The 14,973-nt window shown below is 33.4% G+C and overlaps 2 protein-coding genes across 3 annotated transcripts; one reads left to right on the top strand and one right to left on the bottom strand.

Moving 5' to 3' along the window:
- The first annotated feature begins 2,385 nt into the window (after positions 1-2,385).
- Arf51F (ADP-ribosylation factor 6) lies at positions 2,386-6,359 on the top strand. Of its 2 annotated transcripts, none has more exons than XM_018543931.1 (5): positions 2,386-2,553; positions 4,618-4,729; positions 4,975-5,078; positions 5,185-5,383; positions 5,548-6,359. In XM_018543931.1, exons 2-5 carry the CDS (start codon positions 4,648-4,650, stop codon positions 5,688-5,690), a joined length of 528 nt encoding a protein of 175 aa, XP_018399433.1. In that variant the 5' UTR covers positions 2,386-2,553; positions 4,618-4,647; the 3' UTR covers positions 5,691-6,359. The 2 variants fall into 2 exon arrangements, with proteins under 2 accessions (XP_018399433.1, XP_018399434.1); XM_018543932.1 differs by having other exon boundaries at positions 4,613-4,729.
- Positions 6,360-9,839: 3,480 nt separating this feature from the next.
- Positions 9,840-14,260, bottom strand: Vps50 (vacuolar protein sorting 50). The gene is made up of 9 exons (XM_018543936.1): positions 14,184-14,260; positions 13,082-13,597; positions 12,142-12,824; positions 11,677-12,052; positions 11,290-11,580; positions 10,740-11,213; positions 10,539-10,660; positions 10,256-10,445; positions 9,840-10,159 (listed from the first exon to the last, which is right to left on the bottom strand). The coding sequence occupies exons 1-9, from the start codon at positions 14,241-14,243 to the stop codon at positions 10,049-10,051; spliced, it is 2,823 nt and encodes a 940-aa protein (XP_018399438.1). The 5' UTR covers positions 14,244-14,260; the 3' UTR covers positions 9,840-10,048.
- Positions 14,261-14,973: the final 713 nt, after the last annotated feature.

Below are 14,973 nucleotides of genomic sequence, written 5' to 3'. Positions count from 1 at the left end.
CCAGAAATTACGTCCGTAAAAAGAATGCTTTATCTTTATGTATAAGCTTCGAAAAGAAAAGCTTTTCTCTCATAATTGTTTTCAATTGTTTCTTAAAACAATTGCTTTCGATATTTTGTATTTCGATAAGATCATTTCCCACGGCAAATTTCACGAATTTCAAAAGACTTTGTTTCATTCGCTCGTTTTCTGCGTATAACTTGCGGAAATTGAAATAGCACACGAAAATGTCTTGAAATTGTAGAGAAACAGTGTAGTATGTATGTTATTTGAAGAAAAAAATCTATGGCACAGAAAAAGAATTAAACATTAAGCAGTAAGTAAATCAATATTTTTTGCATCTTACATTATTACCTTATGTTCTCTATTGTGATTAGTCGATTTGTTTACTGCATACGTCTTTTAGCCGTAAAATTATATTTTCTTCTTTGCTTGTTATCTGTTTGTTTCTTGAATATACTATACGAGGATCGTCTGAAAAGTGTTGAGCCTAACATAGAAATAAGTAATAGTATGGAGAGTGCCATAATGAAAAATATAAAATTGAATTTGACCGAGAATGAGGCTCAAAACTTTTCAGATGTCCTATGTATATGTTTCCTATTTTTCTCTATTTCCAACGCATTGAGGAAATAAAGAATATATGTGATTAGATACTATATTTATATACTAATGGTAAATTACAAAGACAAATTAAGAGTCAGAAATTTAAAAAAAATTTTTTCTTTTTAATGAAGTAGTCAAACCGTAAAATAAATATCAAATCGTCAATAAACGTAAAAAACATAGAATTAAAAAATAACTTAACAATATCGCAAATCTTCAAATCAATAACTTGACATGTTTCGACTCGTGGATTGAGTCTTCTTCAGAAGTAAAGCCAAAAACCGTAGTGCAGTTAACAGAATCATTAATATTCAAAGATGAATCCATTTTCAAAGTAAGAAATTTATTAAAATCGATTGGTAGATCGGAAAAAAATAAATCTGTGAAAGAATCAAGCCTTTTCATTATATTTATATACTTTCAAGTGAATAAATTATCTATTTTCTATTTTCTCAAAAAGTTTATACAAAAATTAACAGACGTTTGCTTTAGACGTGTCTTCTACATTTCTCTTTTCCTTTCGAATATTATTTATACATTAAATATAGATATTATATTGTGTGTGTGTGTGAGATGTTTTTTTTTTTTCCAGCAAAAGGTACAAATATGATACAGTGAATCTTTGTCGTTTGCCACTGTTGAAACAAAAATCATATACCAATGGACGCACAAGGTACTGTCATAATCAATTTTTGTTGTTGTCCTAAAATTCGTGTGAAGAAAACAAACGTCTAGAAACAAGAAAATTTCAACATGATCTCCTTTGTTGAGATAAAGTAATTTAATCTAATTCAGTTGTCGATTAATTCGATAGATTATGTTGAATAAGCTGATATTGAGATTATGTTTAGCTACAATACATTCGTAATGCATGAATTTCTTCTGTTATATATTTTTTTTTTTTTATACTCTGCTCACTCTCTTCTGATCTGTCGTACGTTGCGGATGTAAGGCCTTACATATTATATTATATATTTGTATTAACGCTTATTATTATCATGATCTGTAAGGATGGTCGTAATAGATAAGTTTAATTAATAACTTAAATTAAGTGCCTTGATACGCGTATATCTGTATATATAGAATCTCGATTTAATAACTTATTAAACAGGCGTATAAGGTAGGCTTCCACTACAATGCCTTACTGATGAGTCCAGTAGTGGGACGAAACGCCATAATTACGTGATATTCTTCGCAATATATTAGATTGATTTAAAGATTAACGAAAATTGGTTCATTGCCCTTATCTCAATATATTAGTTGTTTAATACATATTGAGCCTTTTCACAAAACATTTAATAACTTAAATTATTCTATGTAATATGTTAATCGATGTGAGCAATTAATAATTCTATTTTTCTCTCTTAAGATATTTGTCTCTTTTGTATCATCTCGATCACAATATTAAAATATATACATGATTTAGATATAATTGTGTTTATTTATTAGTATTACTGAAAGTTGTAATACAAGATATAGACTCATAAGAGAAATATACAATTTCTTTTGTAAGATCTCAACATCCTTGCTAATCTCGACAATCCAATTTCTTACCAATACTATTCGATGGACACTATAGGTACATACCTCGTGGGTGGTAAGTGCAGAATTCTGTACTATCTGCCGAGATCTCGGCGTAGGCTGTTAGTTCGGTTGAGCGACGTGCGATAGCGCGAGGTGTCGCGCAAACCCACGCGAACGTCGCAAACGTCGCGGCGCGGCGCCCGCGTCCGCGCTGCATGCGCGCCCCGTGTAATTCCCGTAATTTACGGAGGGACGTGACTACGACAATGCCGTCGTGTCGTGCCTGACGACGATGAAGTAACGCTTTTTCGCGTGCGTAACAGTTCGTTCGACCGACAGAAAGTTATGCGCGGCATTATTGTGATGTGTCCGTGTAGTATTATCGACAGTCAAGTACTCGCTCTACTCTGCAGATGTTTTTCGGTGAGTTGCTCCGCGCTCCTGTCTTCCCTTCCTCACTCTCTCTCTCTCTCTCTCTCTCTCTCTGTGCTGGTTTCTGCCTAACCCCTCCTCTCGACCGCATGCCACCGCTCGAAACGGCGAATCGCGAGCCACCGCGAGCGCGACTCGCTGCAAACGAAAGTACAGTATTTCTCGCACGACGACTGCCTGGAAGAGAAACGAAACGTCTTCGTCGTCAACGATCGATAGTCCACGAACGTTAAAGCGAAAATTTTGTCTCTTCCTTGCTTTCCCTCTTTTATGTAATTATATCTGTCCCTCTCGAGGAACCTGATATTACAATCCCGACCTTCTAACGCAGCCCGATAAAAAGTTCGTTCTCGTCTCGTCACGTCTCGTACAATCTCATCGCCCACACACGAACACGCCTTTCCGTTTCGCGCGGCGTGGAGCGGAGCGGAGCGGCCCGTTTCTTTCATTTTGCACTTTCTGTACCTTATAGGCTGTCGCGGTCTCTCTACAACTTGAATATATGCGCGTTCCATTAGGTACGTTTCAGCTACACTTGTTACACTCTTCCTTCTGCATTCAAAATAAATTTTTAAATAACGGAGTTTTAAATATTAATTTTGAATGAGATCTCTCGGTTTGGTTCGTATAATTCTCACATTTCCTTCCCTTTCCTCTTCTCCTTCGTGTAGCCTGATTATGCGTCCGTTTTATTTTGAATACCGTACCAAAAGCGATCAGAAATATGCGATTTAAATGTACAGACCTCAACGTGATTCGCATTAATTCAAATTGGATGTTAAATAAAATAATAAATATACGAAGACCAGAAAGCGATCGCGTAACTTTTTTTTCCTAAAAAGCAGAAACATGAAAAGTAAAAATTAAATATTTACCATATCATCGACGGTGAAATTTTTCTTTTTTCATGTTTCCGCCGTAGGAAAAAAGTTATATGATTATTACCCATTCATGATTATTTTACAAAATAATTCTATATAAAATTATATCATCAAAATCATTCTATGAAAATTATATAATATATACATATATTTATGTATCTAAAAGATCCATATAGGTATACACTTTTCATTTGGTGCCACAAGTCGACACAAACATCATTTTATCTTCCTGGCGCATTCAGTGAAGTATAACAAAGGTAAAACGACACTTTTGTACCTTTGTTACTCCAGTGAATGCCAAGAAAGATAAAAATGATATTTACGTCGACTTATGTCACCAAAATGGAAAACAGCCAATGTTATCAACGCGCGAGGTTTTAAATCAACCTGTCATTTTTTTTTTTACTCAAATACTTCTTTCGATCTTATTACCAGCGGAAACAAACGGAGGGAAATGCGAGGGATATGCGAACGAGACGCGAGATCTATTTTGAATGCAGAGAGTGCAGCTTAAAACGAGGAAATACCGCGCGATCACGCATCGAGTGAGCCGGACTACACCTTACACCCTCTGTTATGGTGGTGGTAGTGGTGGTGGCCGGTGATGGCGGTGGCGGCGGCGGTAGCCGATGATGTTCGCGCACGCAAATAGGTTAGGGGAAGTGTTGGCCGCTGCCTCGTCTCTGTTTATCCGCGAAGAGTCGAAAGTCGCGTCTCGCCCGCAGCTCATCTCCAGTGCAATCGCGATGAGGGATTCGTAGCGGAGGTTAGACGCCGAGGTAATCGTCGATCGATTCCGCGCGATCGAGAGCGGGGTAATTCATTGATAAGACGTGGAGTTTAAATTTGGGTTTTTTAAACGACTCTCTTCCACGTCGATTTCCGCCGAACTTGATTACGACTACGATACGGCGAGAGACTCGCTCTTTTTTTCCTCTCTGCGCGACAGACCGGTGTCGGTTATCGTTTGGTTTTTACACTTCCGCGAAGATCTGAACCGTGCTTAAAACCTGTATGTGAACGTGTTTTGTTAAATGTGCCCATGCATTCCATTATTATGGTATCTGACAGAAGATATCCGAGATCCGCGGTGACAGAATGACGCGATGTTGTAGATAAATTTGGGATTCTCGGCAAATTGTTAATTATACATTGTGCACTTTGTGAAGTACAGGTGCCGGGTGCGTAGAACACAGCTGGCAAAATGGGCAAGTTGTTGTCAAAGATCTTTGGCAACAAGGAGATGCGTATTCTCATGCTAGGACTGGATGCGGCAGGAAAAACTAGTATCCTTTACGACTCGTAATCACGAGTCATCATTTGTAATCATATACTTATTATTATTATTCCTATGTTTATTTTACTTTTGATTTTTCTTTTGTATCGTTGAACGAGACGTTACATAATTTGGCTGTACAGTTTTACAATTGAGATAATTATACACTATATGTATTATATAATGTATGGCAATATATATAGAAATATATTTCGTCTTCCCTATAAATTTATTTCCTTAATCAAATTATATCAGCAATATTGTATAAACTTAAACTAGGACAGTCTGTGACAACTATACCAACAGTAGGATTCAATGTAGAAACAGTTACCTATAAGAATGTTAAATTTAATGTGTGGGTAAGTACGAAGCTTTTCTATAAAAGTGCAAAGAGATTCTCTAAATATTATTTTAATCTATTAATCATTTACTCTTAATTAAATTAAATCTTTCTGTTATTTTTAGGATGTAGGTGGTCAAGATAAAATACGTCCGTTATGGCGTCACTACTATACAGGGACGCAAGGACTTATTTTTGTAGTAGACTGTGCGGATCGAGATAGAATCGACGAAGCCCGTCAAGAACTTCATCGAATCATAAACGATAGGGAAATGCGTGATGCGATAATTTTAATCTTTGCTAATAAACAAGATCTTCCGGATGGTAAGTCATATTTACATTACAATATTTGTTACAATATTTTTATATTACGATATTTATTAGCTATAAATAGTAAAGTAGATATACATTGTATATATGTGCTACAGATATCTTTATATGGCTTAGCACAATATACGAATTTTTGCCTGTATTTTGTTTTTCTTTAGCAATGAAACCGCACGAAATACAAGAGAAACTGGGATTAACTAGGATACGAGATAGAAATTGGTACGTTCAGCCATCTTGTGCCACAACGGGAGACGGGCTTTACGAAGGTCTTACGTGGTTAACCAGTAATCATAAATTATGAGCAAATATTTATTTTTCACAAATTAGTTATATATACAGAGAATATACGTTTGCTTTGTATTTTTTATTTTAATTTATCATATGGAGGCTCCGTCACGACGAACAACTGACAATGATACATTTGACGACATCTTTTTTTACTAGTAAAGTTATCACAGATGCAAAGAGGAAAAAAGGAAATAATATAAAGACGACTATTAATGGTGTGTTCCAATAATATTACTACTAGGGGAATAGTAATTTATTGTAAACGAGGTACCAAGGGTTTATGCGTGACCTTTGTTACACTAGCTATTTATCCCATTTGATGGAAATACTTACTGAATAAAGTTATGCTAGCGGGTTTAATATACCGCTCTCTGTACATGTAACATATTCACACAAGTGTACTGTTTCATGTGTGAGACACACACAAATTGTACAAGTTAAAAATTACGAGAATCTAGTTATGATATTAAGCGGTTCACGGATTCACAAGGATTAGTATACTGTATAACTTACCTTTGCAGAATCATATCTAATATCTAACTGTTATTTGAGCGGAGTTGCGTTTCTTGAGCAGGAGTGCCTCAAGTTTTTAATGAAACGCAGTTAGAGATTTTTACCTTCGCGAAATACATCTCGTTGTCAAAATGCTATCTAATGTGTATTATATAATATTCATACATATAGCCCGTGAGTATAATACGTGAATAAATTTAAAATATCTGCATTGAGGCTTTATATAGTACAGCAAGAGTTTTCTGTTGGTAAACATCTTTGCTGTTTAGAGTTTTATGCCGAAAAATTACTTTTCATTTATTTTCTTTTTGTAATGTCTTCCAAACTTGTGTATGTTTTTAAATTAGTTTTTCTGTCCTATTACCGAATTGTTATGATTACGCACAAATCGCGCGGAATAAGAAATAATGCAATAAGGAGTTATCGGTTTACTGATATATTGTGAGCTCAAAAACCAAAAAAAAAAAAGAAAATATTTCAAAGAACGTAACAGCATTGAATCTGCCAATATTTTTTACTGTTTAAGTGAGTATCGGATAATAAAACATTAGTATTAGGCAACGATCAGGTCATTAAGAACAACATTTTAAACGGATGAGATCAATGTTTCCGTGATCGTTTCATTTCTCATAGCATAATCTATAGAGTAAGATTAGTAAGAATATACTTCGAGATTCATAACTGATTCATAGAAGTGTTAACAAGTGTTCACAAATTGTTTGTGTATGATTATCGAATCAAATTAAGTTACGAGTAAATAACAGTGATGATACACCTTGTAATTCGTGAATGCATTGACACCTTGTTTACATTCCATGATACATTAGTAAATTAGACTGTTAGAGAAACGTTTTAGTTGTATGAATAATCTTCTATATGGATTATAACAAGAGATTTTTCCTGACGTAAGTTTGTATAACTTCCACAGCATCCGTACCATTAATGTTAAGTATCTTACTTAAGAGATGGTGTGAGGTTGAGCGTGCATCGTCTGTATAAAAATCATAATCAGGCTTTGGAAATACGGAGCTGTTTTCCAGAGAACATTAGACCTATTACTTTGCACTCTATGGCCACCTATTGTATAACCTCGTGAACGTAATCTTTACATTTTTTAACAATGTTTCAAGTAGCGCTGTCATTATTGTGCACTCTTTCTAATCGTATGATATATATTATATAATTGTGTTATGTTTTTACCGTCAGCTTTAGCAAAAGTCATTTTCTCATTATTAAATGTGATGTTACGATGTTAATTGACGAAGTTTTATGTATATAAATATGTTTGCTATATTCCAGCTAATATCGAGCGTCTTATGTGTTCCATATATCCACACTAATATGCTATAAAAAAAAATTCAAAACGATAATAACGAATTATATATATATATACGAAAAGTTTCTCGAGGACTAATAGAAAATATTATTTCAATGACATTTTGATAAAAAGAAAAATACATAGGCAAGGAAGAGAGTCGCTCCAAGAAGACAATATAAGTTTCAGAAAGAAAATAAATTCTAAATTTTTTTATATATACACACAATGAATATATGATATTATTAGTTCATTAAATAAATTTATCAAGTAAATATAAACAGTTTCACTTCTCAACATATTAAAATATAATAAGTCAGAGAGATAATTCAGAATTATCGCTATTTTGCTTCACTAATATCCAAAGCCTGAACATAGTAAGAATTTTACAGCATTACAAAAAATCTATATGATTAGTTTGTAGGGATAATTACTGTAATTTTGTTAACACAGCGAATTACATTCACGAGTAGCAGCTTAATAAATTTCGTGTGTTTCAAGCTCAGATAAAATAATGAAAAGGCCAATAAATGAATTATAAGTCTCGAACTCTAAAATACGTAGTCTGTAAACTCAGTTCGGTAAACAAATAGGTTTGTTATGATATTATGTTGCACACTTTGTCTTGTAGAAGAAAGACATTCGTAAATATTTAGATGTGTTGTTTTTTAGGTAATCTAATATTATCAATGTTATATAGAGATCCTAAAATTTTTATTGCTCTCGAGATATGCGCTGAAGATTTTTACTCAAGATAAAAAACATACAGTAACGTGTCATCTCTTTTATTTACATATACATATATATACACGCACGCACGCATTTTTTCAATTAGAAGGAAGAATATTCAGGTGTGATTTGCCATTTAGAAAATTAACGACATTTGATAAGTACGCGACATCTTATCAGGGGCCATACAAAAAATTTTAAGGCTCATTGAAACGCTTCGGAATTTAAGGAATAATATTACATGTGAATCGATGCTGTCAGCTTACACATGGATCGACGCTATCAGCCAGAGAATTCCTAATGCACCATGATAGTGAATAGAATATTTCTGAGAACGAAATATCTGCCTTAGAAGAAAGGAAGACTTAGCGCAATAAAGGAAAAAATCAATACTGTTCTATTAATTTACATATTTATTCCTATTATTTGAATAGTATCTATATAGTATATATGTTACGCTCTTAATTATATGGCTCTCGAATGCTATATTATAAAGCTATTTACATATACTTATTCAAATAAATTCTAATTAATACTTTAGAGGAATCTTCCTTAAATCAACGAGCAATCTACGTTCTTTGGGAAGAGTAGATTGTTCATAAAGAATCTCGGGCATTAAGATAATTTCAATTAGGAGCATTTACTGGTGCAACAGGAGCTTTTTGGTTTTATGGTGTATATATGGAATATAAATATATAATAAATGCAATATATAAATAGCAATTTTTACGAAATCGGAAATCGACGAAGCTAGAAAGTATATATGTACTTGTATATTACTATCATTTGTATAATAAAAATTTCTTAAAATTGTGCATGCTGTGGTATATATACATATGTACCATACAATGAACATGTAGCAATTTCTTATGATAATAATTTGTAGGTATAAAAGCACTAAAGATTCTCTTTACAGTTTACTTTTTTTATTAGTTTATTTTAATATATATTATCCCTATTTACATAAGACTGAATCAGTAGTAAAATAAAATAAATATTGTTAAAATTTATTATTGGGGAGTCATGGTTTTACTATTTTATAATTAGTTTTGTGTAAAATGAGATATTGATCATATCATATTTGTATATATAATCTAAAAAAAAAAAAAAACATTTCTCCACCATTTTTTTTTACAAAAATAAAGTTATATAAAATAAAATTCTTAAAGTAGATAAATATTAAAATATCGATATTTTTATGACAATACCATACTTAAAATTTTTTTTTCAAATTAATGTCACAGTGCATACAGATCATACATATACATATAACTTTCATTGTAAATCAATGGCAACATGTCGAGTTCTTAGTTACCACGGTGTCACGTGTTAATACTACAATTTAATTACAAATTCACAAATGAGATTCGTATATATAACCGACAATATTCGAGAAATATCTTGGCATATTAAAAATAAACTTAAGTTCCATCGTACTAATTCGCGTGTGATCTACTATAGATTTTCTAAAATACCATGTATATGTTAAAACATTTGTAATATATACATTAGAGCTACAGTTAGTACATTGTAAAAGCATTCTTAGAATTACGAGATTCATATACAGAATACTTCATAAATATATTGAAATGTGACTTGCTTGGTTCATTATTGTGATTCTCTTGGAGATTTACATTCCATAAAATAGTTAAAACACGAATATATCTGATCAGTTTTGTAACACGTACTTAAAAAATTGTTCTCTATACTGTACAATTAACAACAAGATTATCATACCCCTGATTTTGATAAATATTTCAAGTACTTCCTATTTCAATATAATCTTGTACGGATTTATAATAAATGGTTGGATGCTATCTATTGGGTCGCTGTTCTTCCACAAGTGCTATTAATCGTTGCCGCGTTTTCTTATTATTTTGACACGTCGCCGAAATCAGACCGACTAAATGTTTAACTGAATATTCCTGCAAGACACAAGACACATTTTATATGCTAGTATTGTAGGTAAAAAATAAAAAATGTCAATATATTTATATAGTACTAGGAATATTAATAGGTACCTTGTGCTCTTTAATCCATTCTTCAAAACTATTTTCAGGAAGATAATAGGCTTTGATGTACAATTCAACGTATTCCCTATGTGGCATAGGTCTCAACGTTGTCACTTTTTCAAATTTTGACTTTAGCTGTGTGAAATCGAGTTGCATTAAAGCTCTACCACCATTCGAACATTTTTTAGCGTTGGAAAATCTAGAGTGACAAAATTACATTTCTGTTAATTGGATGTAGTTCTTTTAGAATTTCAAGTACGTTCAGAAAGATATAATCATAAATTTTCTATACCCTTCTACTAAAGTATGTGTAATTAAGTGAGCCACATTTTCCCATACTACACTGCAAATATCCGTATTTAAAGATATGTACGTTTCAATAGTGTTAAGTCTCTCATTTAAAGTGCATACTTCCTATGAAAAAAAAAATCAAATAACAATTCAATATTGTGAGTGACAAAATTTTGTTTAACAAATTTTGTTTATCACATACTTGGATTAGTGCATCAATGTAATTACTGTGTTGAGACATGACGTCCGTCACTTCCCAATTAACTTTGTTCATTAAATTTAAAATATTTGCAACGTCAAACACTTGTGATATTACTGCCATATAGACTGGCTTTCTTAAGTCTACGGCAGACGCTATCGTCTGCATATAAAACTGATGTAAAAATCCTCTCTGTGGACTGTTAGCAATGAGATGCTCTAAGTAAGGTTTTAAACCTTCGTACTGTTGTCCTAGAAATATCAGAGACTCAACAGCTACAATACGTTCCGTTAATCCGTGAAGTTTCTCGGGTTGTGACAAGTTCACAATGGATGAAAGCTGTGGTTGTCTTACTTTATCATAATTTGCATTGCCATTTTCTTCCATTGTATCATTCTCAGAGATAATCAATGTTTCTCTAATTCGAGCTAAGGATAATTTTAATTTTGGACTGTACAACGAGTCGCTATTGATTTGCTGCAAGAATAAAAACCGTATTCTAAATCAAGTTCCGGTCACGCAAGCGTAATTAAGAATCGTAACGTGAACTTACGAGATCCGACGTAAAAAATAAGTGTACTGTGTAGAAGCATAGCTCAAAAAATTGTATCATGCTCTGTATGACAGTAACCGCGATCGATCGTAAAAGCTTCGACATCTGTAGATACTTGCCGCACACTCTCAGTATGCTTAACGTCGTATTTGTAACCATAGGTCCAGATTGTTTGAGTTTGCACTTCTTTTTATTAATTTTTGTGTAATCCGGTTCGTCGACATACTCATGCTTTAATTCATCGGGAATATCCTCGTCCGAGTCGTCCGAAAAATACGCAGGTTGTTCAATCTAAATAAGATGTAAAAAATCGACAATATAAATTTATCATAATGGCAAAAATTAAAATTGTATTATTAAAATGTATTAATTTAATGATTTTCTTACATCATCGTTTACTAAAATATCTTCATCCATGGTATCATCCAATCCTATTGTGAATGGTGACAAACCGCCTTCCAGATATTTTTGTAAGTCAACTCCTGTAGAATTATCACTATCGCTTAAGGTTGAGCTATCTAGACTATTCCACGTTTTACAGTTATTGAGCGAAGGTTTCAGACTTCGAAACTCCAATAATTGAGTAGCCATGAAATTGGATTTCACAGGACACAATTCCCAACCGTCATTTTCCAGAAACATTTTCAATTCATCCAAACGAGATGCGTGATAATCAGAAAAGTAAGATAAAGACTGTTTTTTAATAGACTCCTGCAAATTCTCCGACTTGAAACCACAGAGATCTTCTCCAATTTCCATCAACCTGTAATTAATGGACAGTTTAACAGATGATTCGTTTATTTAGCAATAACTGATAATTATTGTTATATATAATATTATCAATTTGCTTACCTGTTAACTATACCCAATACCTGAACAAATTGTTCAAACTTTGTATTTGTTAAATTTGTGTTCATCAAATAAATCGATATCTTCATTTCCACATCGTGCCATACTCGGACAATACCGTTCTCTAATTTGTGTTTGACGTATTGCTTACTTAAAGTCGCTTCTAAATCCTTAGTATCGGATTTACACTCGGCTTTATCCTCTTGTACATTATGCCAATTTACAATTAAATGGTACGAATTCAGTATTGTCCACAATGATCTGCACAGTTCCGTGAGACAAGCTATACATGTCTCACGAGGCACAGCCTGACACAGTTGTTTATATTGTCTTTTTACATCACCTCCCGCGTAGCGATGGATAACGGCAAACGCCGTGTTATGAATGGCAGCAGTGAAATGCATATGCAATTGATCCATGGCAGATTGAGTCTTTCCTAACAATGTATATGCTTCCTGAATGGAAGAATACACTGCGACATCGAATTCGCTGCACATTTTAGAGAGAGTATTGTCTAAAGTTCTTTCCGCTTGCTCTAAAATATTTTGCAAATTCGTGTTCAGTTCAGCGATACAATGGAAATGTTTGTAAGTCTGAGCGGCACTCTGACATTCCAAAAGAAGCGATATGGCTCCAGGATAATTCCCTTCATTTAGAAGCTCCTGCAGACGATCTCCCGTACATTGCTACATAATAATTAAGTTTAAAATGTAAAAGACCTTCAATTTGTTTAATACGACATGAAGTTTAAATTAACTTTTTATATGGAATATCCTCTCTCTCACACACAAAATATCAAGTCTAACATTAGAACATAAAATGTCTAAAAGACGTTTCAAGTCCCAATTTTAGACTTTTAAAAATGACTTATGTACCAATTTTGGATTTTGTGTTGTCTGAGATAATCTTTTTAAAGACAAACATAAAATATAAATTGACTTACCAGGGTCTTTATGGTATTTAAACTATTTAACAGTTCTTGGATTACTTGTCGTCCACGATAGTTAGCTAATATGCCTAAACTTGCTTTGGTAAATTGTTTCTCAGCTAATTGCAGATCTGCCCTTCCTATATTACATATTTCTAAAACAGCCTCCAGTTGATCCTGTAGCAGTAAAATCTTGTCAAATTCTGCTTTACAGGCACTCTGCTTTTGCAAAATAAGTTGCAACACTTTCTTGGAGACAACTTGATGTTGCTGTTTGAGTTTCTTATAACATTTCTCAATTTCCTTAGGCTTCAATATCACTGGCAGTTTGTTTAGTTCGTAACGTGATGAATCAAAACTGCTATCGATATTGAAGTAAACATCTTCGATAGAGTCTAACACTTCCTGATCAGGTATAGGCTCACTTTCTGTTGATTGATCAGCCTCAGAGCAGAGATCTTCACATTTTTGTAAGTCAGGTGGATTAAGTAGATCTGGATTTAATCCCATAAGTGGTACTTTGGCTGCATTCTGTAAAAGATAAATAATTAAGGATTTTATCTATTGTAATAATAATACAGTCAACATGTGTGTATGTGTGTGTGTGTGTGTGTATGTGGTGTCTAAATGAAGTGTTATTTTCATTAATTTTAGTTAATAATCTGATAACATTAATAATATAGAGTCGAGACTATAAATAGATATTTTTTAAATGTGCTATTAAATAGATATACGTACGTAAAAATTACAAGTAATTTAAATCTACATGTATGATTCAATATAAATATTAAATATAGATGAATTATAATGCACATATTTAAATTAAATGTACTGTGACGTAAGTATAACTGTTATGAGAGAAACAATATAATTAAATATTAAATTGCTAAATTCTTGAAACTACTGTTTAGTCACTGATCCTCATTAAAACTAATTACGAAGATAAGAAGTGTAAGAAGTAACGCAACGTCATTTTGACAACGAAATGTCAAATTCGACTGTACACATCCATTTCCGAGTCGTCATATAACCTAACTTCTAGCAATGTAACGAACGAAGCCGCGATTATACTTGGCATATTATTGTATTCGTTTGGAATATTTGTGAATGGACTTGCCTGTTTATTAATGAGGCCGAAAAATTTAATCTTTAAATCCTCCATGATGTCGGATTGCATCGCAATCGTCAGACCAGACGCATTCTCGTCTGTTTACACGACTCCAATCGGCGCCCTGTCGCCCTGTGCCTACCGTGACATTTCTATAGAAGCGATAGAGAGGCATAATAATAAATCTCGACCACGAATATCGATAGCTTTTCGATTCTTTATAATCGCGGATTTTGATTCAAATCCGATGAGAGAACTGAAGAGAACCACCGATGGTAAATGGTTCACTCTCATTCATGCACAATGTGTGAAAACGAGTGATAATATTGTCGAGACATTCATATTACCGATAATTCCTTTTGAAGTTGGCATATTCGATTATCTCGCATTGCCTCAAACTATACACTGCGAAAACTTCAAGTTCCAATAATGGATCGGAATGCTGCTACGTTCAAGTATGCGCAAAGTTTCAAAACAAGTTTCAATACAAAATATGAGTTCTGAGTTATCCCTTTATGGAGTACAATTTTTATAATAAAAAATTAGAGGAAAGGGTAAATGTGTCGATGAGGGGACCCCCCTCCAATGACTTTGACCTTGACATATGTTGTCAAGGTCATGACCCTGAGTAACCTCCAACAGGTTTTAGCCGTCGCTCGTCCTTCGTTAAAAAGTTATTAACAATCATACTTTTAAAATAAACGTATTATTTCTGCTATACATGTATGATATGAAGTACTAATCTACACCTTTCCCTGTTCAGAAACGTTGAACTTTCCACGCGAAGTAACTTTCACCC

The sequence above is a fragment of the Cyphomyrmex costatus genome, unplaced genomic scaffold (genome assembly GCF_001594065.2).
Source record: "Cyphomyrmex costatus isolate MS0001 unplaced genomic scaffold, Ccosl1.0 scaffold41, whole genome shotgun sequence".
Taxonomy (NCBI): domain Eukaryota; kingdom Metazoa; phylum Arthropoda; class Insecta; order Hymenoptera; family Formicidae; genus Cyphomyrmex; species Cyphomyrmex costatus.
Note: the sequence above shows the minus strand (reverse complement) of the source record. Positions and strands in the feature narration are given on the sequence as shown.